We start from the raw sequence: 27,498 nt of genomic DNA on the forward strand, positions 1-27,498 counted from the left end.
ATCAAAACATCCTGTTTGCAACTAGGGCACAAGTGCTGCCACTGAATGGGTGGGTGTGTGGGGCCCAATTTTTGGAAAAAAGGGAGACTCCGCTTGGAGTAACCCTTGCTTGATGTGTTTTTAAAAGAAGCCAAGATGAACAGAGCTGGGATCAGGAAAGACTTTGCTACCTACCCCGGTGTCATCCTGGGGACGGATAAGAATGGCGTATTTTTGAATGTGCTTGATGCAAATGTAGCTGTGAAGGGCACAACTGCTGCCACTGAATGGGTGGGTGTGTGGGGCCCAATTTTTGGAATAAAAGGGAGACTCCGCTTGGAGTAACCCTTGCTTGCTGTGTTTTTAAAAGAAGCCAAGATGAACAGAGCTGGGATCAGGAAAGACTTTGCTACCTACCCCGGTGTCATCCTGGGGACGGATAAGAATGACGTATTTTTGAATGTGCTTGATGCAAATCTAGCTGTGAAGTGTACAACTGGGGCACAACTGCTGCCACTGAATGGGTGGGTGTGTGGGGCCCAATTTTTGGAAAAAAAGGGAGACTCCGCTTGGAGTAACCCTTGCTTGCTGTGTTTTTAAAAGAAGCCAAGATGAACAGAGCTGGGATCAGGAAAGACTTTGCTACCTACCCCGGTGTCATCCTGGGGACGGATAAGAATGACGTATTTTTGAATGTGCTTGATGCAAATGTAGCTGTGAAGTGTACAACTAGGGCACAACTGCTGCCACTGAAGGGGTGGGTGTGTGTGGGGCCCAATTTTTGGAAAAAAGGGAGACTCCGCTTGGAGTAACCCTTGCTTACATTGTTTTTAAAAGAAGCCAAGATGAACAAGTCATGGGTCAGCAAAGACTTTGCTACCTACCCCGGTGTCATCCTGGGGATGGATAAGAATGGCGTATTTTTGAATGTGCTTGATGCAAATGTAGCTGTGAAGTGTACAACTAGGGCACAACTGCTGCCACTGAAGGGGTGGGTGTGTGTGGGGCCCAATTTTTGGAAAAAAGGGAGACTCCGCTTGGAGTAACCCTTGCTTGATGTGTTTTTAAAAGAAGCCAAGATGAACAGAGCTGGGATCAGGAAAGACTTTGCTACCTACCCCGGTGTCATCCTGGGGACGGATAAGAATGGCGTATTTTTGAATGTGCTTGATGCAAATGTAGCTGTGAAGTGTACAACTAGGGCACAACTGCTGCCACTGAAGGGGTGGGTGTGTGTGGGGCCCAATTTTTGGAAAAAAGGGAGACTCCGCTTGGAGTAACCCTTGCTTACATTGTTTTTAAAAGAAGCCAAGATGAACAAGTCATGGGTCAGCAAAGACTTTGCTACCTACCCCGGTGTCATCCTGGGGATGGATAAGAATGGCGTATTTTTGAATGTGCTTGATGCAAATGTAGCTGTGAAGTGTACAACTAGGGCACAACTGCTGCCACTGAAGGGGTGGGTGTGTGTGGGGCCCAATTTTTGGAAAAAAGGGAGACTCCGCTTGGAGTAACCCTTGCTTGATGTGTTTTTAAAAGAAGCCAAGATGAACAGAGCTGGGATCAGGAAAGACTTTGCTACCTACCCCGGTGTCATCCTGGGGACGGATAAGAATGGCGTATTTTTGAATGTGCTTGATGCAAATGTAGCTGTGAAGTGTACAACTAGGGCACAACTGCTACCACTGAAGGGGTGGGTGTGTGTGTGGCCCAATTTTTGGAAAAAAGGGAGACTCCGCTTGGAGTCACCTTGCGGTGTTTTACATGATTTTAGAAGGGCGTGCCATGCCTATATCTGTGTGTCCTCCTCTTTTTCCTTGTCCAGCTGTTTTGTTTTCGCATGAGTATATGTCCTTGTCACTTTCCAATGTGTTTGAGTTGTTTGTCACCTTTAGGACACCTTTGAGGGTGTTTTCTAGGTGTTTTTCTGTGTTTGTGATTGCCTGCCATTGTTTCCTATGCAGTTCGAGTTCGGTTCGTCGAACGTTCGACGAACCGAACTCGAACGGGAGGTCCGTTCGGCGAACCAACCTCGAGCCGAACCGCGACCGGTTCGCTCATCTCTACTGGGGACTTTACAACATATACACAGTATGCCGTAATATTCTTTACACACATTGTGCTATTGGCAGTGCATCGGCACCAACATGTTTCTCTATATTAAGCAAAATAGAACTACCAAAAATTCACCAGTGTGCTGGAAAACTCAGTCAGTATAGTGGAGACGGTGACCCATGACTGGGCCCCAATCTTGAGACCATGGTTGATCTTGTGATGCTTTATTGTTATAATATTAAAAAGGAGTCTCTCTTGGGTTCATTTGACATATGTTTATATTTTTAGGTATATCTTGTTCCTTCAGCTGCCATATTTCATTCTAATAATGACCATGAAGATTCAAGCTCCAAATTGAACAATATGCGAGTCTATGGAACTATCTTTCTTACCCTGATGACAATTGTTGTATTTGTCGGCGTGAAATATGTGAACAAATTTGCCTCTCTGTTTCTGGCATGTGTGGTCCTCTCCATTTTGTCCATATATGCAGGATCCATCAAGTCTATTTTTGATCCACCGTGGTTTCCGTAAGTAAATGATTATTACCTTCAATTATTTACTGCATAGAGATGTATTACTGAAAATCAAAGGCATCCAAAGGTTTAGGGAGCTAGAAAAAGACAAGTGAAAAAGATAATCTTTTAGAATTTTTTTTTTTTAATTAAATTACAGAGAAAACGAAACAACCTTTCTAATTGTGTATTTCTCCAATTGGAAAATAAAATGTTAACGGCAATCTAGAGATAGCATAGTGAGACATGACTAGTCTGGTGCTGCTGATAAACAGCTTCTCCTTGCACTGCTCTGACAAACAGATCTCTCCCATGTATGTATATAGCCAGAGACCCATCAGTTGCCTGGGGCAGGGAGAAGCCGTCCAAGAGTTGTACAAGACTAGTCAAGTCTCTTCCTATATTCCTCGGAACGCTCTTCAAACTATCTTTGCAGCATTTTAGAGTACAACATACCTAACTGCAACTGTGCAGTGGGGATCTGACTCCTGATGCTCGTGGTTTCGGAAGCATGAATCGGTTAACCCCATCAGCCCCCGGGCACTTTCCGTTTTTGCGTTTTTGTTTTTTGCTCCTTTTCTTCCGAGAGCCGTAACGTTTTTATTATTCCGTCAATCTTTCCATATGAGGGCTTGTTTTTTGCGGGACGAGTTGTACTTTTAAATGAAACCATAGGTTTTACCATATATTGTACTGGAAAATAGCATAAAAATTCCAAGTGTGGAAAAACTGCAAAAAAAAGTGTGATCGCACAATAGTTTTTGGGATGTTTTATTCACCGTGTTCACTATATGATAAAACTGATGTATCTATGTGATGCCTCAGGTCGGTGCGAGTTTGTAGACACCAAACATGTATAGGTTTACTTGTATCTAAGGGGTTAAAAAAAATTCACAAGTTTGTCCAATAAAAGTGGCGCATGTTTTGCGCCATTTTCCGAAACACGTAACGTTCTTATTTTTTGGGATCTATGGCTCAGTGATGGCTTATTTTTTGCGTCTCGAGCTGACGTTTATAATGGTACCATTTTAGCGCAGATGCTACGTTTTGATCGCCTGTTATTGCATTTTGCGTAAAACTTGCGGCGACCAAAAAACGTAATTTTGGCGTTTGGAATTTTTTTGCCACTGCGCCGTTTACCAATCAGATTAATTGATTTAATGTTTTGATAGATTGGGCATTTCTGAACGCGGCAATACCAAATATGTGTATATTTATTTATTTTTTAACCCTTTAATTTTCAATGGGGGGAAAGGGGGGTGATTTGAACTTTTAGGTTTTTTGTTTTTTTTTATTTTTAAAACTTTTTTTTTTACTTTTTTTTCTATTTTACTAGTCTTCCTAGGGGGCTATAGCGATGAGCAATCCGATCGCTATTATCTATCTGCTGATCACAGCAATACAGCTGTAAACAGCAGATTCAGTCACTTTGATTTTCTCTCTGCTCTCGGCCGAGGGAAAATGAAAGTGAAACATCATAGCTGCAGTCGTCATCACATGACCCTGTGCTACGATGGCAACCACCGATAGTCACGTGATAACACACGGTGGGGGCGGCGGTAAGTAAAAAACATGGCCGCGCGCATTTAGATCTTGCTGCCAGACTTTGGCAGCAAGATTTAAGGGGTTAATGGCCGCGGGTGGAAGCGATTCCACCCGCGGCTAGCAGGCACACATGTCAGCTGTTAAAAGCAGCTGATGTGTGCCGATCCACGCCGCCTGCCCGCGGCAGGGGGCGGGGCTTAACGGGACACGATCCTGGACGGATAGATCCGTCCAAGGTCGTGAAGGGGTTAAGGGAAACTCTCCGATTCATGTCGCCCAAGCCACGGGCAGCAAGAATTACAGCCTGAAATGCTTCAGCGAGAAAATATTCTTTAAAGATCTCACCGGGAATAATAGCAGATTAGGCAGCGTGAATCATACGACTGGTGTCTTTTAACACTGCCATTGCCCACAAAAGGGCATCCTTCTCCCCACTGCCACCTTCACTCTCCACTGTGGATTTGGTGCATCTCTACTGTTTGAAAGAAAAGGTTGTCATTTATTCTGTGTAAACTGGATTGAAATATCAATTTGTAAAGAAGTAGACTAAAAACTTATTTCATATCTGGAAAAAGATAGTGGATTAGACTGCGCATTCCACGAGTTTATAGGCAGGACTGTAGTTAGCAAAGCAGTTCTGGTTGAGGGATGATTTCTTTTCTTAGTTATAGAGTTAGGATTGTATGTTTGCAGGAAGAGGGAAATATATTCTATGAAAGGGAGAGGTTAAATCTGTTCTTTATCTCCTATGACTGATTTTAAAGCTATGAGTGAGCTAAATAAAGTGCAGGAAGGGAAAGGGATTTATGTTACTAAGGGTTTGGGAGATAATTGCATGTCTGATATTGTGAAGAGCACAGTAATGTGCAAAAACTCAAATCTAGCACATACTCTTATAATAGTCCCATCCAACATGTATATGAGACTTTATTTTTTTTTAAAGGCTTCATACTAAATATATACGGAAACCTCTATAGGTTGCTGAGTTCTCGAAAAAACTTTTGCTTGTTGATCTAACACAGGCTGCTAAACATAGAATGTTCAATTAAAGAAGAAAAGGAGAAGACATTGTAAAATGTCTTAAATATCTTTTTTTTTTTTTTTAAATTCTTTATTTATACAGCAGACCCTTACAAACCATAAAGCAGTCAGTTGACAAAATAGACAAAAACAGTTGAACAGAGTTTGGGAGAATACATCTCAATACAAAATCGCTAGTATCTGAGCCAACCCCACAAATTGTCGAACGGGTCCGTTCTTTTTCAATTTTTATCATAGACAAGATAGAAAAGTACCAAAAAGGAGGCAAAAGTGCCTAAAGATCACTCAGACATCTCTCAACAGGGGAGAGTTCACACCAGCTGAGAGAAAAGAAAGGGGGAGGAATGTAGAGGAAGAGTGGAAAGGGAAAGGGATAAGGCAGAGCGGGAAGAAGGTGGGAAAGGAGGAAGGGGGAGGGAAAGGAGGGAGAGAAAGGGGGACGAAGATGAGAGAAGAGGAGAAGAAGAGGAGAGAATAAGGAGAGGAGAAAAAAAAAATTATGCCTTAAATATCTTAACCAAAAATCCAGGGTATGATGGACTTAACGTACTTAACTACAAAATATTTGCCACCCTTCTGTCCTGCTATATGTTCACTTTCTTCAACCACTTTTTCCAGTGGCAAATACTTTATGAAACAAATAATGACAGAAATTCCTTATACAAATACACTTGTTTCTACCTATAAATCATCACCCCATCTCCCTCTTATAATATAGGCTTAACAATATTTACATAAGGACCCAAATATAATTCACTGAACAAATGTGTATTCCACGACTTAACTCTCTTGGCTATGGGTGTTGACAAACTTTGACAATCTCCACATTTTATATGTTTAAAATCCTCTGTCCAATTAATTTTTCAAGACCATTTATATATTCTTTCCAGTTTACCGCCTTAAAATTATTTGAAACTCTGTACTCTGTTCTTTGGCTGCTCCTCATAAGTTGTAATTCTTTGCAGGGGTGGCCATTTTTACCAGCTCTATTTGCTTATCTGTGGAGAAATTTGCTACTTTTTTTTTTTAACAAGGTTACCGATATATATTGGGTTTCCATAGCCTCAAAAATATGTAAAGCAAAGACTGGGACTTTGTCAATGATCTTTTAGTTATATTGTGAGCTTACTTGGGAACTAGTGTTAGGGTCGCGTATCATGTAGTGCAGTGTCAGGGTCATGTACCTTGTTGTGTAGTGTCAGTCATGTACACTAGAGTTCAAAAGTTTAGGGTCACTTAGATATTTCCATATTTTTGAAAGAAAAGCATTTTTTTTTTTCAATGAAGCTAAAATTAAATTAAATAGAAATACACTCTATTCATTGTTAATGTGGTAAATGACTATTTTAGCTTCAGACGTCTGGTTTTTAATGCAATATTTACATAGGTGTATAGAGACCCATTTCCAACAACCATCACTCCAGTGTTCTAATGATACATTGTGTTTGTTAACTGTGTTAGAAGGCTAATGGATGTTTAGAAATCCCTTGAAAACCCTTGTGCAAGTATGTTAGCACAGCTGGAAACAGTTTTGCTTATTAGCGAAGCTATAAAACTGATCTTCCTTTGAGGTAGTTGAGAATCTGGAGCATTACATTTGTTGGTTCCATTAAACACTCAAAATGGCCAGAAAAAGAGAACTTTCATGTGAAATGCGACAGTCTGTTCTTGTTCTTAGAAATGAAGGATATTCCTTGCAAGAAATTGCCAAGAAACTGAAGATTTCCTACAACGGTGTGTACTACTCCCTACAGAGGAGAGCACAAACAGGCTCTAACCAGAGTAGAAAGACAAGTGGGAGACCCGCTGCACAACTGAGCAACAAGACAAGTACATTAGAGGTCTAGTTTGAGAAATTGACGCCTCACAGGTCCTCAACTGGCAGCTTCATTAAATAGTACCTGCAAAATGCCAGTGTCAAAGTCTACAGTGAAAAGGCGACTCCAGGATGCTGGCCTTCAGGGCAGAGTGGTAAAGAAAAAGCCATATCTGAGACTGGCTAAAAAAAGGAAAAGATTAATATGGGCAAAAAAACACAGACATTGGACAGAGGATGATTGGAAAAAAGTGTTATGGACAGACGAATCGAAGTTTGAGGTGTTTGGCTCACACAGAACATTTGTAAGACGCAGAACAACTGAAAAGACGCTGGAAGACTGCCTGACGCCATCTGTCAAGCGTGGTGCAGGTTATGTGATAGTCTGGGGTTGCTTTGGTGCTGGTAAAGTGGGAGATTTGTACAAGGTAAAAGGGATTTTGAATAAGGAAGGCTGTCACTCCATTTTGCAACACCATGCCATACTCTGTAGACAGCGCTTGATTTGAGCCAATTTCATCCTACAACAGGACAATGACCCAAATTATGCATGAACTATTTAGGGAAGAAGCCGGCAGCTGGTATTCTATCTGTAATGGAGTGGCCAGCCCAGTCACCAGATCTCAACCTTATTGAGCTGTTATGTGAGCAGCTTGACCATATGTTACGCAAAAAGTACCAATCCATCTTGTGAGAGGGGCTTCTGGAAGCATGTGGGGAAATATCTCCAGATTACCTCATCAAATTAACAGCTAGAATGCCAAAGGTCTGCAAAGCTGTAATTGCTGCAAAAGGAGCATTCTTTGACAAAAGCAAAGTTTGAAGAAGAAAATTATTATTTCAAGTAAAAAAATCATTATTTGTAACCTAGTCAATGTCTCGACTATAGTTTCTATTCATTATGCAACTCATTTGATAAAAAAAGTATGATTTTTCATGGAAAAGACAAAATTGTCTCGGTGACCCCAAACTTTTGAACTGTAGTGTATCTTGTAGAGTAGTGTCAAGGTCATGTACCTTTTTAGAGTAGTTTTAGGGTCATGTATCTTGTTGAGTAGTGTCAGGTATGGAGATACGGGGGTCAATGGGTGCTCTCGTTCACTGATCCGGCCGCTTTTAGAAAGACAGCATGGCCCAGGGCTTATCCCAACTGAACGACTGACCTCCTTAACTGTGGGTGGAACACTACTCAGACAACACGGGATAAGGGAATCACAATATTAAAACTTTATTGGATCCCCAAACAATTAACGACATATGGCACATAACCAGCAAAACCTCAAAATGTAACCGGCAACAGTTTCTCACCCTTCCGCTGGCTCACCAGGGATTAGATTGTCTGTGCCTCAGAGCTTCCAGGGCTACTTACTCCAAACCAGCAGCACCCCGCTTTTAGCGGGCACCCACCGAGAATGGAATAACGCCAGATTTAGGAAGCTGGCTGAGGACCGCAAAACCTGTAGTCAGGTGACTGTATTGTCCCTAGATTGATTCCTTCTTTAGGTAGTCTTTGATAGTTCAGCCGAATCCTTGAATTCGATGATGACGTCCATATTGTATTATAATCCAGGTTCGGTTATGGCTTGCCAATCGGATCCGCAGGTCCTAGATTGGTAGCATGTAGCAAGAGTCTAGCCGGGCAATGGACAGACCTCCTTCTTATACCCCTGAGCTCTCCATTCAGACCATTGGGGTCTTCACGATTGGTGGATAAAACTGGGCTCTTTTTGGCTAGATTTCAAGCCGTATACTAAATATCCCTGATAGTAATGGTCTCTGGCAGAGACGAGAGAGATACAGCTAAGTTACATCGCATAATTGATTTGTCTGGGTATCTGACCTTCACTGGCCAAGGCAATTACATGAGTCAACAAGAACTGTAACACTAGACTCCTAAAGCTGGTGTCACACATAACGACAACGACAACGACGTCGCTGCAACGTCACCATATTCTGTGACGTAGCAGCAACCATAGATGATCGTTAGTAAGCTGTCAAACATGTTATAAAAAGCAGCGACGGAGCAGCGATCATAGCGACATCGACGGTCGTTGTGTGGTTTCAGACGTAGCGTAGCGTCGCTGCTGCGGTTTCAAACACAAGGATTATCAGCTTATCAGCATGGTGCAGCGGGATAGCAGCGATCAAAAAATGACCTGTAGCATTCAGGAGTGAGCAACGATTTCGCAGCAGGGGTCTGATCGTTGTTATGTGTCACACACAGCGACGTCGCTGTTGAGGTCGCTGCAACGTCACAGAATATGGTGACGTTGCAGCGTTGTCGTTGTCGTTATGTGTGACACCAGCTTAAGAGTCTTGTAGAAACAGTGAGGGGCTTATCCCCTGTCTATAAACTATCTTCATGTCTGGCAGAATTTTCAGAAATTTAACCCATACTAGGCACTGACAGTCCATGTTGTCACATCAGGGTCGTATACCTTGAAGAGTAGTGTAAGGGTTGTGTACTTTCTAGACTAGTATCAGGGTTGTGTATCTTGTAGAGGTAGTATCAGGGTCATATATCTTGTAAAGGTAGTGCTAGGTTCATGTACCTTGTACAGTAGTATCAGGGTCTTGTAGAGTAATGTCACGGTCATGTACCTTGTAGTGTAGTGTCAGGGTTACTTACCTTGTAGAGTAGTGTCAGGGTCATGTACCTTGTAAAGTAGTGTCAGGATCTTTGTATCTTATAGCGGTAATATCAAGGTCATGTACCATGTAGAGTATTGTCAGGGTCGTGTACCTTGTAGAGTAGTGTTAGTATCATGCATCTTGTAGAGTCAGGGTCATATATCTTGTAGAGGTAGTGCCAGGTTCATCTACCTTGTACAGTAATATCAGGGTCATGTTCCTTGTAGAGCAGGGGTGGGGAACCTACGGCCCGCGGGCCGTATGTGGACCGCAGTGACTTTTTCTGCGGCCCCCGGGCAGATTACCAGGAATCGCAGTACTGGAGCAGCAGCCGCATCTTGCTGGCCCTTTAAAACCCCGCACACCATGTTCAATGCTGAACTCTGCAATTCCTATACCGAAGGACTACGTCCTCACGCTGGCACTGGCTAGCATGACAACATGTTTTGTAGGCGGGGTAGGTGCGAGGTGTGCTCCAGTCCAGCATATGAAGAGCGATTGCCCCATCATCTCCCAGGTCCTCCTGTGCCCGCAGCGGTCCCCGGTGTCAGCAGCAGCACTCTCTGCGCCCGGCGGCAGCAGCGCTCTCTGTGCCCGCAGCCTCCCCCAGGCCTGTCTGTCTGCCTCCAGCCTCCCCCAGGCCTGTCTGTCTGCCTCCAGCCTCCCCCAGGCCTGTCTGTCTGCCTCCAGCCTCCCCCAGGCCTGTCTGTCTGCCTCCAGCCTCCCCCAGGCCTGTCTGTCTGCCTCCAGCCTCCCCCAGGCCTGTCTGTCTGCCTCCAGCCTCCCCCAGGCCTGTCTGTCTGCCTCCAGCCTCCCCCAGGCCTGTCTGCCTGCCTCCAGCCTTTTCCAGGTCTGCCTCCAGCCTCCTCCAGGTGTGCTTCCATCCTCCTCCAGGTCTGCCTCCAGCTTCTTGCAGGTCTGTCTGTCTGTCTGTCTGCCTCCAGCCTCCTCCAGGTCTGTCTGTGCTCCCCCAGTTATTTCTATGCCCCCCGCAATATTTGTGCCCCCATTGATACTGGACCTGTGGTTTTTAGCGCCACGAAAAACCTGTTTTCTTTTCTCCCTATATTTTATAATGTTTTCTTGGGGCCACTGCTAACCACTAGACACTCGCAAGCTTGTGAAAGGGGTTGTGACTGGCAGAACCTCACCAGGTGAGTGTATTCTCTCATATATTTTCACCCCCATACCGGGTAAGGCCCTATTTGCGCTTTTTTTCCCCTACTACAGTGCTACTATGTCTGTCTGTCTGTCTGCCTGCCTCCAGCCTCCTCCATGTCTGTCTGTGCTCCCCTAGATATGTCTATGCCCAGCTGCTTCCCTAGTGATGTATATACCTCCCAGCCCTCCCCTGCAATGTTAATGCCCCCCTGCAATGTCTGTGCTCCCCAACAATGATGTATATACCACCAGTGATGTATGTACCCCCCCCCCAGTGATGTCTATGCAAACAGCCACGTGTATGTCCCACAACGTTGCTAATAATGTTACTAGTTGGGTACCACATGGTTCTGTATTGGGCCCCCTACTATTTAATATATGTATTAATGATCTAGTGGATGGCTTACAGAGTAAAATATCAGTATTTGCAGATGATACAAAACTATGTAAGGTAGTTAACACAAAGGAGGACAGCATGTAACTACAGATGGATTTGAGTAAATTGGAGAATTGGGCTGAAAAATGACAAATGAGGTTTAAATTGTCTCTCCAGTAAAGGAGACAAACTCTAGCACAGCGCCACCTATTGGAAGTAGCGATCCTAAAAGTCACAAGTGGATTTTCGACAATCCTTTGCAATATGACTCAGGATATATAAGCCAGATCAGAATCCCAATTTGCAGACACGGTGTTTCGGGGTGCTTGCCCCTCGTCAGTGCAAAGTATGGGGGTGTCTGATCTGGCTCATGAGAAAGCTATGTGGGGACCACGGGGGAACACTATTCTCCTTAAGGAGACTTTGCAAGCCAGTCTGGCTGCCAGGTAAGGGGACTTATAGCTGCAATGCCCCTAAAATTCCACGGGGGAACACTATTCTCCTTAAGGAGACTTTGCAAGCCAGTCTGGCTGCCAGGTAAGGGGACTTATAGCTGCAATGCCCCTCTGGGAAATATTCAAATTGTCTCTCCAGTAAAGGAGACAAACTCTAGCACAGCGCCACCTATTGGAAGTAGCGATCCTAAAAGTCACAAGTGGATTTTCGACAATCCTTTGCAATATGACTCAGGATATATAAGCCAGATCAGAATCCCAATTTGCAGACACGGTGTTTCGGGGTGCTTGCCCCTCGTCAGTGCAAAGTATGGGGGTGTCTGATCTGGCTCATGAGAAAGCTATGTGGGGACCACGGGGGAACACTATTCTCCTTAAGGAGACTTTGCAAGCCAGTCTGGCTGCCAGGTAAGGGGACTTATAGCTGCAATGCCCCTAAAATTCCACGGGGGAACACTATTCTCCTTAAGGAGACTTTGCAAGCCAGTCTGGCTGCCAGGTAAGGGGACTTATAGCTGCAATGCCCCTCTGGGAAATATTCAAATTGTCTCTCCAGTAAAGGAGACAAACTCTAGCACAGCGCCACCTATTGGAAGTAGCGATCCTAAAAGTCACAAGTGGATTTTCGACAATCCTTTGCAATATGACTCAGGATATATAAGCCAGATCAGAATCCCAATTTGCAGACACGGTGTTTCGGGGTGCTTGCCCCTCGTCAGTGCAAAGTATGGGGGTGTCTGATCTGGCTCATGAGAAAGCTATGTGGGGACCACGGGGGAACACTATTCTCCTTAAGGAGACTTTGCAAGCCAGTCTGGCTGCCAGGTAAGGGGACTTATAGCTGCAATGCCCCTAAAATTCCACGGGGGAACACTATTCTCCTTAAGGAGACTTTGCAAGCCAGTCTGGCTGCCAGGTAAGGGGACTTATAGCTGCAATGCCCCTCTGGGAAATATTCAAATTGTCTCTCCAGTAAAGGAGACAAACTCTAGCACAGCGCCACCTATTGGAAGTAGCGATCCTAAAAGTCACAAGTGGATTTTCGACAATCCTTTGCAATATGACTCAGGATATATAAGCCAGATCAGAATCCCAATTTGCAGACACGGTGTTTCGGGGTGCTTGCCCCTCGTCAGTGCAAAGTATGGGGGTGTCTGATCTGGCTCATGAGAAAGCTATGTGGGGACCACGGGGGAACACTATTCTCCTTAAGGAGACTTTGCAAGCCAGTCTGGCGGCCAGGTAAGGGGACTTATAGCTGCAATGCCCCTAAAATTCCACGGGGGAACACTATTCTCCTTAAGGAGACTTTGCAAGCCAGTCTGGCTGCCAGGTAAGGGGACTTATAGCTGCAATGCCCCTCTGGGAAATATTCAAATTGTCTCTCCAGTAAAGGAGACAAACTCTAGCACAGCGCCACCTATTGGAAGTAGCGATCCTAAAAGTCACAAGTGGATTTTCGACAATCCTTTGCAATATGACTCAGGATATATAAGCCAGATCAGAATCCCAATTTGCAGACACGGTGTTTCGGGGTGCTTGCCCCTCGTCAGTGCAAAGTATGGGGGTGTCTGATCTGGCTCATGAGAAAGCTATGTGGGGACCACGGGGGAACACTATTCTCCTTAAGGAGACTTTGCAAGCCAGTCTGGCTGCCAGGTAAGGGGACTTATAGCTGCAATGCCCCTAAAATTCCACGGGGGAACACTATTCTCCTTAAGGAGACTTTGCAAGCCAGTCTGGCTGCCAGGTAAGGGGACTTATAGCTGCAATGCCCCTCTGGGAAATATTCAAATTGTCTCTCCAGTAAAGGAGACAAACTCTAGCACAGCGCCACCTATTGGAAGTAGCGATCCTAAAAGTCACAAGTGGATTTTCGACAATCCTTTGCAATATGACTCAGGATATATAAGCCAGATCAGAATCCCAATTTGCAGACACGGTGTTTCGGGGTGCTTGCCCCTCGTCAGTGCAAAGTATGGGGGTGTCTGATCTGGCTCATGAGAAAGCTATGTGGGGACCACGGGGGAACACTATTCTCCTTAAGGAGACTTTGCAAGCCAGTCTGGCTGCCAGGTAAGGGGACTTATAGCTGCAATGCCCCTAAAATTCCACGGGGGAACACTATTCTCCTTAAGGAGACTTTGCAAGCCAGTCTGGCTGCCAGGTAAGGGGACTTATAGCTGCAATGCCCCTCTGGGAAATATTCAAATTGTCTCTCCAGTAAAGGAGACAAACTCTAGCACAGCGCCACCTATTGGAAGTAGCGATCCTAAAAGTCACAAGTGGATTTTCGACAATCCTTTGCAATATGACTCAGGATATATAAGCCAGATCAGAATCCCAATTTGCAGACACGGTGTTTCGGGGTGCTTGCCCCTCGTCAGTGCAAAGTATGGGGGTGTCTGATCTGGCTCATGAGAAAGCTATGTGGGGACCACGGGGGAACACTATTCTCCTTAAGGAGACTTTGCAAGCCAGTCTGGCTGCCAGGTAAGGGGACTTATAGCTGCAATGCCCCTAAAATTCCACGGGGGAACACTATTCTCCTTAAGGAGACTTTGCAAGCCAGTCTGGCTGCCAGGTAAGGGGACTTATAGCTGCAATGCCCCTCTGGGAAATATTCAAATTGTCTCTCCAGTAAAGGAGACAAACTCTAGCACAGCGCCACCTATTGGAAGTAGCGATCCTAAAAGTCACAAGTGGATTTTCGACAATCCTTTGCAATATGACTCAGGATATATAAGCCAGATCAGAATCCCAATTTGCAGACACGGTGTTTCGGGGTGCTTGCCCCTCGTCAGTGCAAAGTATGGGGGTGTCTGATCTGGCTCATGAGAAAGCTATGTGGGGACCACGGGGGAACACTATTCTCCTTAAGGAGACTTTGCAAGCCAGTCTGGCTGCCAGGTAAGGGGACTTATAGCTGCAATGCCCCTAAAATTCCACGGGGGAACACTATTCTCCTTAAGGAGACTTTGCAAGCCAGTCTGGCTGCCAGGTAAGGGGACTTATAGCTGCAATGCCCCTCTGGGAAATATTCAAATTGTCTCTCCAGTAAAGGAGACAAACTCTAGCACAGCGCCACCTATTGGAAGTAGCGATCCTAAAAGTCACAAGTGGATTTTCGACAATCCTTTGCAATATGACTCAGGATATATAAGCCAGATCAGAATCCCAATTTGCAGACACAGTGTTTCGGGGTGCTTGCCCCTCGTCAGTGCAAAGTATGGGGGTGTCTGATCTGGCTCATGAGAAAGCTATGTGGGGACCACGGGGGAACACTATTCTCCTTAAGGAGACTTTGCAAGCCAGTCTGGCTGCCAGGTAAGGGGACTTATAGCTGCAATGCCCCTAAAATTCCACGGGGGAACACTATTCTCCTTAAGGAGACTTTGCAAGCCAGTCTGGCTGCCAGGTAAGGGGACTTATAGCTGCAATGCCCCTCTGGGAAATATTCAAATTGTCTCTCCAGTAAAGGAGACAAACTCTAGCACAGCGCCACCTATTGGAAGTAGCGATCCTAAAAGTCACAAGTGGATTTTCGACAATCCTTTGCAATATGACTCAGGATATATAAGCCAGATCAGAATCCCAATTTGCAGACACGGTGTTTCGGGGTGCTTGCCCCTCGTCAGTGCAAAGTATGGGGGTGTCTGATCTGGCTCATGAGAAAGCTATGTGGGGACCACGGGGGAACACTATTCTCCTTAAGGAGACTTTGCAAGCCAGTCTGGCTGCCAGGTAAGGGGACTTATAGCTGCAATGCCCCTAAAATTCCACGGGGGAACACTATTCTCCTTAAGGAGACTTTGCAAGCCAGTCTGGCTGCCAGGTAAGGGGACTTATAGCTGCAATGCCCCTCTGGGAAATATTCAAATTGTCTCTCCAGTAAAGGAGACAAACTCTAGCACAGCGCCACCTATTGGAAGTAGCGATCCTAAAAGTCACAAGTGGATTTTCGACAATCCTTTGCAATATGACTCAGGATATATAAGCCAGATCAGAATCCCAATTTGCAGACACGGTGTTTCGGGGTGCTTGCCCCTCGTCAGTGCAAAGTATGGGGGTGTCTGATCTGGCTCATGAGAAAGCTATGTGGGGACCACGGGGGAACACTATTCTCCTTAAGGAGACTTTGCAAGCCAGTCTGGCTGCCAGGTAAGGGGACTTATAGCTGCAATGCCCCTAAAATTCCACGGGGGAACACTATTCTCCTTAAGGAGACTTTGCAAGCCAGTCTGGCTGCCAGGTAAGGGGACTTATAGCTGCAATGCCCCTCTGGGAAATATTCAAATTGTCTCTCCAGTAAAGGAGACAAACTCTAGCACAGCGCCACCTATTGGAAGTAGCGATCCTAAAAGTCACAAGTGGATTTTCGACAATCCTTTGCAATATGACTCAGGATATATAAGCCAGATCAGAATCCCAATTTGCAGACACGGTGTTTCGGGGTGCTTGCCCCTCGTCAGTGCAAAGTATGGGGGTGTCTGATCTGGCTCATGAGAAAGCTATGTGGGGACCACGGGGGAACACTATTCTCCTTAAGGAGACTTTGCAAGCCAGTCTGGCTGCCAGGTAAGGGGACTTATAGCTGCAATGCCCCTAAAATTCCACGGGGGAACACTATTCTCCTTAAGGAGACTTTGCAAGCCAGTCTGGCTGCCAGGTAAGGGGACTTATAGCTGCAATGCCCCTCTGGGAAATATTCAAATTGTCTCTCCAGTAAAGGAGACAAACTCTAGCACAGCGCCACCTATTGGAAGTAGCGATCCTAAAAGTCACAAGTGGATTTTCGACAATCCTTTGCAATATGACTCAGGATATATAAGCCAGATCAGAATCCCAATTTGCAGACACGGTGTTTCGGGGTGCTTGCCCCTCGTCAGTGCAAAGTATGGGGGTGTCTGATCTGGCTCATGAGAAAGCTATGTGGGGACCACGGGGGAACACTATTCTCCTTAAGGAGACTTTGCAAGCCAGTCTGGCTGCCAGGTAAGGGGACTTATAGCTGCAATGCCCCTAAAATTCCACGGGGGAACACTATTCTCCTTAAGGAGACTTTGCAAGCCAGTCTGGCTGCCAGGTAAGGGGACTTATAGCTGCAATGCCCCTCTGGGAAATATTCAAATTGTCTCTCCAGTAAAGGAGACAAACTCTAGCACAGCGCCACCTATTGGAAGTAGCGATCCTAAAAGTCACAAGTGGATTTTCGACAATCCTTTGCAATATGACTCAGGATATATAAGCCAGATCAGAATCCCAATTTGCAGACACGGTGTTTCGGGGTGCTTGCCCCTCGTCAGTGCAAAGTATGGGGGTGTCTGATCTGGCTCATGAGAAAGCTATGTGGGGACCACGGGGGAACACTATTCTCCTTAAGGAGACTTTGCAAGCCAGTCTGGCTGCCAGGTAAGGGGACTTATAGCTGCAATGCCCCTAAAATTCCACGGGGGAACACTATTCTCCTTAAGGAGACTTTGCAAGCCAGGTTTAACACAGATAAGTGTAAGGTTATGCACATTGGAAGGAGAAACAGATGCTACGATTACTTACTAAATGGGAAACTGCTGGGAAAATCAGACATGGAAAAAGACTTGGGCATCTTAGTCAATAAGAAGCTAAATTGGAGTGCCCAGTGTCAGGCAGCTGCCACTAAAGCAAATAGGGTGATGGGATGCATTAGAAGAGGTCTGGGGGCACGAGATGAAAACATAATTCTCCCTCTGTACTAATCACTCGTCAGATCACACTTGGAGTATTGTGTGCAAGTTTGGGCGCTGGTGCTCAAGAAAGACATTACTGAACTTGAAAGGGTTCAGAGGCGGGCAACTAACATAATAAATGAAGTGGGTACATTACAATACCCAGAAAGGTTATCAAAATTAGGTCTATTTACTCTAGAAAAGAGAAGACTTAGGGGAGACCTAATAAATATGTACAAGTATATCAGGGCAATATAGAGGGCAATATAGAGATCTTTCCCATGATCTGTTTGTACCAAAGACTGTGTCAAGAACAAGGGGCCATTCTCTTTGTTTGGAGTTAAGAAAATGTCTACATCAGCATAGAAGAGGGTTCTTCACGGTAAGAGCAGTGAGGCTCTGGAACTCTCTTCCTGAGGAAGTGGTGATGGCCAACTCACTGAATGAATTTAAGAGAGGAATGGATGCTTTTCTTGATAGCAACAGTATAGAAGGTTATTAATATAATATTACAGGTAGATGGTTGATCCAGCTTAGGAGTCGGGAAATAATGATTTTCCCTATGAAAAAAATTGGCTTCTACTCTGTGGGTTTTTGCCTTCCACAGGTTCAACACTGCAGAACAGCTGCACTAAAAATAGGCTGAACTAGATGGACATAAGGTCTTCCTTCAGCCTTAGAAACTATGTTACTATGTTACTTTGTATAGTCATATGAAAAAGCTTGGGCACCCCTATTAATGTTAACCTTTTTTCTTTATAACAATTTGGGTTTTTGTAACAGCTATTTCAGTTACATATATCTAATAACTGATGGACTCTGGATTGAAATGAGGTTTATTGTACTAACAGAAAAATGGGCAATCTGCATTTAAACAAAATTTGATAGGTGCAAAAATATGGGCACCCTTATCAATTGCTTGATTTGAACACTCCTAACTACTTTTTACTGACTTACTGAAGCACTAAATTGGTTTTGTAACCTCATTGAGCTTTGAACTTCATAGGCAGGTGTATCCAATCATGAGAAAATGAATTTAAGGTGGCCACTTGCAAGTTGTTCTCCTATTTGAATCTCCTATGAAGAGTGGCATCATGGGCTCCTCAAAACAACTCTCAAATGATCTGAAAACAAAGATTATTCAACATAGTTGTTCAGGGGAAGGATACAAAAAGTTGTCTCAGAGATTTAAACTGTCAGTTTCTACTGTGAGGAACATAGTAAGGAAATGGAAGAACACAGGTACAGTTCTTGTTAAGCCCAGAAGTGGCAGGCCAAGAAAAATATCATAAAGGCATAGAAGAAGAATGGTGAGAACAGTCGAGGACAATCCACAGACCACCTCCAAAGTCCAAAGACCTGCAGCATCATTTTGCTGCAGATGGTGTCAATGTGCATTGGTCAACAATACAGCGCACTTTGCACAAGGAGAAGCTGTATGGGAGAGTGATGCGAAAGAAGCCGTTTCTGCAAGCACGCCACAACCAGAGTCGCCTGAGGTATGCAAAAGCACATTTGGACAAGCCAGTTACATTTTGGAAGAAGGTCCTGTGGACTGATGACACAAAGATTGAGTTGTTTGGTCATACAAAAAGGCGTTCTGCATGGAGGCAAAAAAACACGGCATTCCAAGAAAAGCACTTGCTACCCACAGTAAAATTTGGTGAAGGTTCCATCATGCTTTGGGGCTGTGTGGCCAATGCCGGCACCGGGAATCTTGTTAAAGTTGAGGATCGCATGGATTCAACTCAGTATCAGCAGATTCTTGACAATAATGTGCAAGAATCAGTGACGAAGTTGAAGTTACGCAGGGGATGGATATTTCAGCAACACAATGATCCAAAACACAGCTCCAAATCTACTCAGGCATTCATGCAGAGGAACAATTACAATGTTCTGGAATGGCCATCCCAGTCCCCAGACCTGAATATCATTGAAAATCTGTGGGATGATTTGAAGCGTGCGGTCCATGCTCGGCGACCATCAAACTTCACTGAACTGGAATTGTTTTGTAAACAGGAATGATCAAATATACCTTCATCCAGGATCCAGGAACTCATTAAAAGCTACTGGAAGCGACTAGAGGCTGTTATTTTTTCAAAAGGAGGATCTACAAAATATTAATGTCACTTTTATGTTGAGGTGCCCATACTTTTGCACCTGTCAAATTTTGTTTAAATGCAGATTGCACATTTTCTGTTAGTACAATAAACCTCATTTCAATCCAGAAATATTACGGAGTCCATCAGTTATTAGATATATGAAACTGAAATAGCTGTTGCAAACCCCCAAATTGTTATAAAGAAAAAAGGTTAACATTAATAGGGGTGCCCAAACTTTTTCATATGACTGTATATTCCTCCCAGCCCTCCCCAGTGATGTATTTGCCTTCAGCATCTCCTTTGATGTCTATGCCCCCATTCTCCCTAGTCTTGTCTATCCCCCCCAGCCTCCCCAGTGATCTATATTCCTACCAAACCTCCCTTAAGATGTATATGCCCCCATCCTTTCCTGTGATGCATATACAGCAGTCACAGCCAACTGAAACCTGGAAAAGTAGTTGTGAGAAGCAACAAGATCAATATCACTTAACATCACAGCCGCACCAAAGAGTAGAATCTCCAGCTGCCACAGTGAGTTAATTGTTTGACCAAATATATTAGGGTAATTTTCAAGTTGATAATTTTGTGCGACCCCCGAAGTGTGGTAGAAATTTCCAAATGGCCCCCGGCAGAAAAAAGGTTTCCCACACCTGTTGTAGAGTAGTGTCGGGGTCGTGTACCATGCAGAGTAGTGTCGGGGTCGTGTACCATGCAGAGTAGTGTCGGGGTCGTGTACCATGCAGAGTAGTGTCGGGGTCGTGTACCATGCAGTGTAGTGTCGGGGTCGTGTACCATGCAGAGTAGTGTCGGGGTCGTGTACCATGCAGAGTAGTGTCGGGGTCGTGTACCATGCAGAGTAGTGTCAGGGTCGTGTACCATGCAGAGTAGTGTCGGGGTCGTGTACCATGCAGAGTAGTGTCGGGGTCGTGTACCATGCAGAGTAGTGTCGGGGTCGTGTACCATGCAGAGTAGTGTCGGGTTCGTGTACCATGCAGAGTAGTGTCGGGGTCGTGTACCATGCAGAGTAGTGTCGGGGTCGTGTACCATGCAGAGTAGTGTCGGGGTCGTGTACCATGCAGAGTAGTGTCAAGGTTGTGTAGATTGTAGAGTAGTGTCAGGGTCGTGTAGATTGTAGAGCAGTGTCAGTGTTGTTTACATTGTATTGTAGTGTCAGTGTCACATACTTTGTAGTGTAGTGTCAGGGTCATGTATCTTGTAGAATAGCATCAAGGTTGCTTACATTGTAGAATGGTGTGAGGGTTGCGTACCTTGTGGATTAGTGTCTACAGCACATCACAACTACAGCACATCCATGGATTCCTCAAGGTTATTCAGCATAAGTTTGGTATTCCGTTATTTTTGTAGTTATATTTTACCAATATCAACCTCTCCTTCTCCATCTTGAAGATGCAGCAAGAAACACTTATCTAAAAGTAGCCACTTTGGAAATCTGACTATGAATATATTTATTTTAATATTTCAAGGAAACTTAGCAGCAGGATTTACACCTACAAAGTGTTAGGGGTCCAGTATCAGCCTCCTAATGATGCCTTGGGATCTTCTCCTTCCTGCTTTTCCTGCAGATACTGGCATGTCAATCACACCACTATACAGTGCCTTGCGAAAGTATTCGACTCCCTTAAATTTTTCAACCTTTTCCCACATTTCAGGCTTCAAACTTTGTTTGAAAATTTTACTATGGTGAAGAATCAACAACAAGTGGGACAATTGTGAAATAGAAATAAACTAGCTTTAGTACCCAGGCGTTGCGCGGGATAGTAACGATCTCTGTCTTTCCCAGTCTCTGTCTGTCTGTGTCTGATGTCTGTCTCTGTCTGTATTAAGGTCCAGTCACACTAAGCAACTTACCAGCGATCCCAACAACGATAGGGATCGCTGGTAAGTTGCTAGGAGGTTGCTGGTGAGCTGTCACACTGCGACGCTCCAGCGATCCCACCAGCAACCTGACCTGGCAGGGATCGCTGGAGCGTGGCTACACGAGTTGCTGGTGAGCTCACCAGCAACCAGTGACCAGCCCCCAGTCTCCTAGTTACAGCACACATCAGGTTAATTAACCCGATGTGTGCTGCAGCTAAATGTGCACAGAGCAGGGAGCAGCGCACACTGCTTAGTGCTGGCTCCTTGCTCTCCTAGTTACAGCACACATCTGGTTAATTACCTGATGTGTGCTGCAGCTATCTGTGCACAGAGCAGGAGCCGGCAGCACAGGCAGTGAGAGCGGAGGAGTCTGGTATCAAAGGTAAATATCGGGTAACCAAGGACAGGGCTTCTTGGTTACCCGATGTTTACATTAGTTACCAGCCTCAGCAGAAGCCGGCTCCTGCTCACTGCACATTAGTTGTTGCTGTCTCGCTGTCACACACAGCGATCTGTGCTTCACAGCAGGACAGCAACAACTAAAAAATGGCCCAGGACATTCAGCAACAACCAACGACCTCACAGCAGGGGCCAGGTTGTTGCTGGATGTCACACACAGCAACATCGCTAGCAACGTCACAAAAGTTGTTCGTTACCAGCGATGTTGCTAGCGATGTTGCTTAGTGTGACGGGGCCTTTAGTCTCTTTGTTTGTCTTTGTATCAGTCTCTCTGTCTGTCTCTGTATAAATCTCTCTGTATGTCTCTATCTCTGTGTCTGTCTCTATCTCTATCTCTGTGTTGTCTGTCTCTCTCTGTCTGTCAGTCCCTTTCCCCGTCGGTCTCTTTCCCCGTCGGTCTCTTTCCCCGTCGGTCTCTTTCCCCGTCGGTCTCTTTCCCCGTCGGTCTCTTTCCCCGTCGGTCTCTTTCCCCGTCGGTCTCTTTCCCCGTCGGTCTCTTTCCCCGTCTGTCTCTTTCCCCGTCGGTCTCTTTCCCCGTCTGTCTCTTTCCCCGTCTGTCTCTTTCCCCGTCTGTCTCTTTCCCCGTCTGTCTCTTTCCCCGTCTGTCTCTTTCCCCGTCTGTCTCTTTCCCCGTCTGTCTCTTTGCCCGTCTGTCTCTTTGCCCGTCTGTCTCTTTGCCCGTCTGTCTCTTTGCCCGTCTCTTTCCTTGTCTCTGTCTCTTTGCCCGTCTCTTTCCTTGTCTCTGTCTCTTTGCCCGTCTCTTTCCTTGTCTCTGTCTCTTTGCCCGTCTCTTTCCTTGTCTCTGTCTCTTTGCCAGTCTCTTTCCTTGTCTCTGTTTCTTTGCCCGTCTCTTTCATTGTCTCTGTCTCTTTGCCTGGCTCTTTCCTTGTCTCTGTCTCTTTGCCAGTCTCTTTCCTTGTCTCTGTCTCTTTGCCAGTCTCTTTCCTTGTCTCTGTCTCTTTGCCTGTCTCTTTCCTTGTCTCTGTCTCTTTCCCTGTCTCTTTCCTTGTCTGTCTGCCTCTGTCTCTCTCTATCCGTCTCTCCACCAACATCATATTACTACACATAGGCTTCTTATACTAACAATGTCCTTTGTTCCTATAGCAACCAATTACAGCTCCTATTAACCTAATAGCTCGCAGCTCCATTGACTTTAACGGAGGCAGATTTTTTGGAGAGTAACTTAGTCTATGACGTTCCCTGAGTCACGTGAGGTGTCTGTATAAAATTTCGTGATTGTAAATGTGACTGTGCAGATTCCATTAGCGGACATACTTGCACATATACATACATACACTCAGCTTTATATATTAGATTTATTGCTTATTTTAAGCTTTTTTAAAAAATAAATTATCCAAAATTGGGGCGGGCAATATTATTGGTTTTATTTACTTTCAGTGCAGCAAACTCCGTCCAGAAGTTCATTGAGGATCTCTGAATGTTGTCCTAAATGACTGATGATGATAAATATAATCCACCTGTGTGTAATCAAGTCTCCGTATAAATGCACCTGCTCTGTGATAGTCTCAGTGTTCTGTTTAAAGCACAGAGAGCATCATGAAGACGAAGGAACACAACAGGCAGGTCCGTGATACTGTTGTGGAGAAGTTTAAAACCATATTTGGTTACAAAAAGATTTCCAAAACTTTAAACATCCCAAGAAGCACTGTCCAAGCGATCATATTGAAATGGAAGGAGTATCATACCACTGCAAATCTACCAAGACCCGGCCGTCCCTCAAAACTTTCATCTAAAACGAGAAGACTGATCAGAGATGCAGCCAAGAGGCCCATGATCACTCTGGATGAACTGCAGAGATCTACAGCTGAGGTGGGAGAGTCTGTCCATAGGACAACAGTCGGTCGTGCACTGCACAAATCTGGCCTTTATGGAAGCGCGGCAAGGAGAAAGCCATTTCTCAAAGATATCCATAAAAAGTATTGTTTAAAGTTTGTCACAAGTCACCTGGGAGACACACCAAACATGTAGAAGAAGGTGCTCTGGTCAGATGAAACCAAAATCGAACTATTTGGGCACAATGCCAAACGATATGTTGTTTGGCGTAAAAGCAACACAGCTCATCACCCTGAACACACCATCCCCACTGTCAAACATTGTGGTGGCAGCATCATGGTTTGGGCCTGCTTTTCTTCAGCAGGGACAGGGAAGACAGTTAAAATTGATGGGAAGATGGGTGGAGCCAAATACAGGACCATTCTTGAAGAAAACCTGTTGGAGTCTGCAAAAGACCTGAGACTTAGATGGAGATTTGTTTTCCAACAAGACAATGATCCCAAACATAAAACAAAATCTACAATGGAATGGTTTACAAATATACATATCCAGGTGTTAGAATGCCCAAGTCAAAGACCAGACCTGAATCCAATTGAGAATCTGTGAAAAGAGCTGAAAACTGCTGTTATCAAATGCTCTCCATCCAACCTCACTCAGCTTGAGCTATTTGCCAAGGAAGAATGGCCAAGAATTTCAGTTTCTTGATGTGCAAAACTGACATACCCCAATTGACTTGCAGCTGTAATCGCAGCAAAAGGTGGCGCTACAAAGTATTAAATTAAAGGGGGCGAATAATATTGCACACCCCACTTTTCAGTTATTTATTTTTTTAAAAAAGTTTAAATTAAGCATTACATTTCGTTCAACTTCACAATTGTGTCCCACTTGCTGTTGATTCTTCACCATAACATTAAAATTTTTATCTTTGTTTGAAGCCTGAAATGTGGGAAAAGGTTGACAAATTAAAGGGAGCCGAATACATTTGCAAGGCACTAGGTTTGAACAGGAGCATATACAAGGGTGTGTCCAGCTTACCTCTTTGTTTTAGGAGACCATCATTTCACCATGCAGGTATCCATTTGGAGTCAGCACGCTCCCTTAGTATGCAAAATTCAAAGAAGTCGATCCAGCACGGTGTATTTAATTAAAAATAGAATTCCTTTATTGAAAATCCATTAAAAGGTCCATTATGCCATGCTAGGACGCGTTTCGGACGAGGTGTCCTTACTCAGTCTAAATTTTGTACTGATTGCTGACATCATGTCCTGTGCCATATGTTTTTAGCCTGGATTCATTGTGAGATGTGCTGAGACTGAGTAAGGACAACTCATCCGAAACGCGTCCTCCTAGCATGGTATAATGGACCTTTTTAATGGTTTTTCAATAAAGGACTTCTATTTTTAATTAAATGCACCGTGCTGGATCGACTTCTTTGAAATTTGCAAGGCACTGTATACAAGATACCAGCTCCCAGTTGCACTTACTGACAATCCGATACACATACAAAGGGAAAATTGAGCAACATTTTTAAACAAACTGCACCAGCGCATTGGAATTTACCTTAGGATCATTAAAAACAGTAATATGGAGCTCACCAGTCAGCTTGCAAAACTAGAACTGGATACGCTTGCTACACCCTCTATTGCTAAACTAAAATCTATCGTAACCGTGAGGGGTAAGCTGAAGGATTTGGCAATCAGGAAGGTGGAAAAAATGCTGGCATTTACCAAGCAACGGTACTATGAGAAAAGTAACAAAGCCCACTCCCTGCTTGCAGCACAACTCAGGGACCGAAAAGCACAATCCACGCCCTTGACTGTCAGGAATGCACAAGGACATCTAACATATGACTTCCGGGACTATTATGCTAAATTATACTCACTTCCCTCAACTCTTCCGTCAGATGTACAAACGAGAAATCAATTACTTAACGAATATCTTGCCGCTAGGTCACTTCCATCACTAAATGCAGATGCCCTTAACACACTTAACACCCCAATTACCACCGAGGAATTGACTTCCACAATCAAAGAACTCCCAAGCGGAAGAGCCCCGGGACCAGATGGTTTCTCCTACCTGTACTATAAAGTATTTCAAGACACACTTATTCCCCACATGCAGACTCTATTCAACTCATTCCTCAATGGTAACTCAATTCCTACCTCAATGCTGAAATCCCACATAACAGTGATCCCAAAACCTGGAAAAGACCCCTCGGACTGTGCAAGCTACCGCCCGATATCATTGCTAAATACTGACTTAAAAATATTTGCAAACATTCTGGCCACTAGACTGTCAGTGTTCCTCCCACGGCTGATTCATGGGGATCAAGTGGGGTTTGTCCTGAATAGACAAGCAGGCGATAACACCAGACGAACGATCAATCTCGTAGATGCATTAAACCATCAGAAGGGGGAGGGCCTGCTTCTCAGTCTCAATGCGGAAAAGGCCTTCGATAGGCTAGGCTGGCCCTTCCTATTTGCCACACTCAAAAGATTCGGCATTGAGGGGCCTTTTCTACAAGCGATACAGGGCTTATATACGAACCCCGAGGCCTCGGTGAAGCTTCCTCATGTGTCATCATCCACTTTCCCCATTTATAACGGCTCTAGACAGGGGTTCCCCCTGTCTCCCTTATTATTCATACTATGCATAGAACCCCTAGCTGCACAGATAAGGGAGAGTCCAGACATTCAAGGAATCCAGGTAGGAGGACGCGAGTACAAACTGTCGCTCTTTGTAGACGACGTCCTTATAACAATACGAAACCCCCTGATCTCAGTGCCCAACCTACACTCAATTCTAACTGAATATGGTAATCTGTCGGGATACAAAATTAATGACACAAAAACAGAGGCTCTGCCACTAAACCTGAAACCACCGACCGTTGCGACACTACAATCAGCATTTACATACACCTGGAAAAAAGAACGTTTAAAATACTTAGGGATATACTTAACAAGCACATACAAAACGCTCTACTCACATAACTTTCCACCTTTTTTTAGAAGACCTTAAAAAAACACTAACCAAGTGGGATAAGCTCCGCCTGTCCTTTTTCGGGAGAATGGCCTCTGTTAAAATGACGATACTTCCAAAATTACTATTTTTACTAGAGACTCTTCCCATACTAATCACAAGATTGGTGATTCGACGAATCCAGAAATGGCTAAATAATTACGTTTGGGCCTACAAACGCCATCGAATCGCTCAGAAGGTGTTGTTGACTCCCAGAAAAATGGGTGGCCTAGCTTTCCCCGATATATGGAAATTTTACATAGCCACACACCTGAGACGTATCCCCGCTTGGACTAATTTGACCTCAGTGGATAGATGGAGAGAGGTGGAGCAAGACTGGCTGACCCCGATTCATCCGGCTGCCTTACTGCATGGAGACTTTTCAGATGCCACAGATGCGAGTCTTTTGGGGCCTATGGCGCTAACAAGACGAGTTTGGCGAATGGCCAGAAGGGTCTTCTCACTAGCTCCAATCGAATCTCCACTGACGCCATTTTTATACACACCAGCTTTGCAGAATAGTACAAACAGCCGGGTGATGACCCCATGGGTGATGACCCCATGGGTTCAGGCGCGGCTTTTTCGCTTTGTGGATATAATTGATCCCCGCACTAACACAATCTTCCCCTTTTGTAACCTTACGAGAAAAATTTAAACTTCCTAAAGAAACTTTTTACACCTATGCTCAGATACGTCATTTAGCCATATCAATGATTAAATCTACTACGTTTCCTAAACTCACTCCATTTGAGGGCCTCTGCAGGCAGGGCCCATCAACTAGGGGTCTAATTTCACGACTATATGACATGCTCTCTTCACATGTAGAAGTACAGCACTTGTACATGTCGAAATGGGAGACGTATTTGGGTAAAACAATACCGAGTGAAATGTGGCAAACCATCTGGGAACGGGCGGCAAAAACCTCCATATGCACTGCACAAAAAGAGAACCAGTACAAAATATTGATG

At 44.7% G+C, this 27,498-nt stretch overlaps 1 protein-coding gene across 1 annotated transcript in view; it reads left to right on the forward strand.

The window, feature by feature from the left end:
- The window catches only part of SLC12A4 (solute carrier family 12 member 4), a 504,360-nt gene that overhangs the window by 202,765 nt on the left and 274,097 nt on the right, over positions 1-27,498 (forward strand). Inside the window, 1 exon segment of the mRNA XM_075325791.1 lies at positions 2,323-2,564. Coding sequence (XP_075181906.1) covers positions 2,323-2,564 — 242 coding nt within the window.

This window comes from Anomaloglossus baeobatrachus, chromosome 10, assembly GCF_048569485.1.
Source record: "Anomaloglossus baeobatrachus isolate aAnoBae1 chromosome 10, aAnoBae1.hap1, whole genome shotgun sequence".
NCBI lineage: Eukaryota > Metazoa > Chordata > Amphibia > Anura > Aromobatidae > Anomaloglossus > Anomaloglossus baeobatrachus.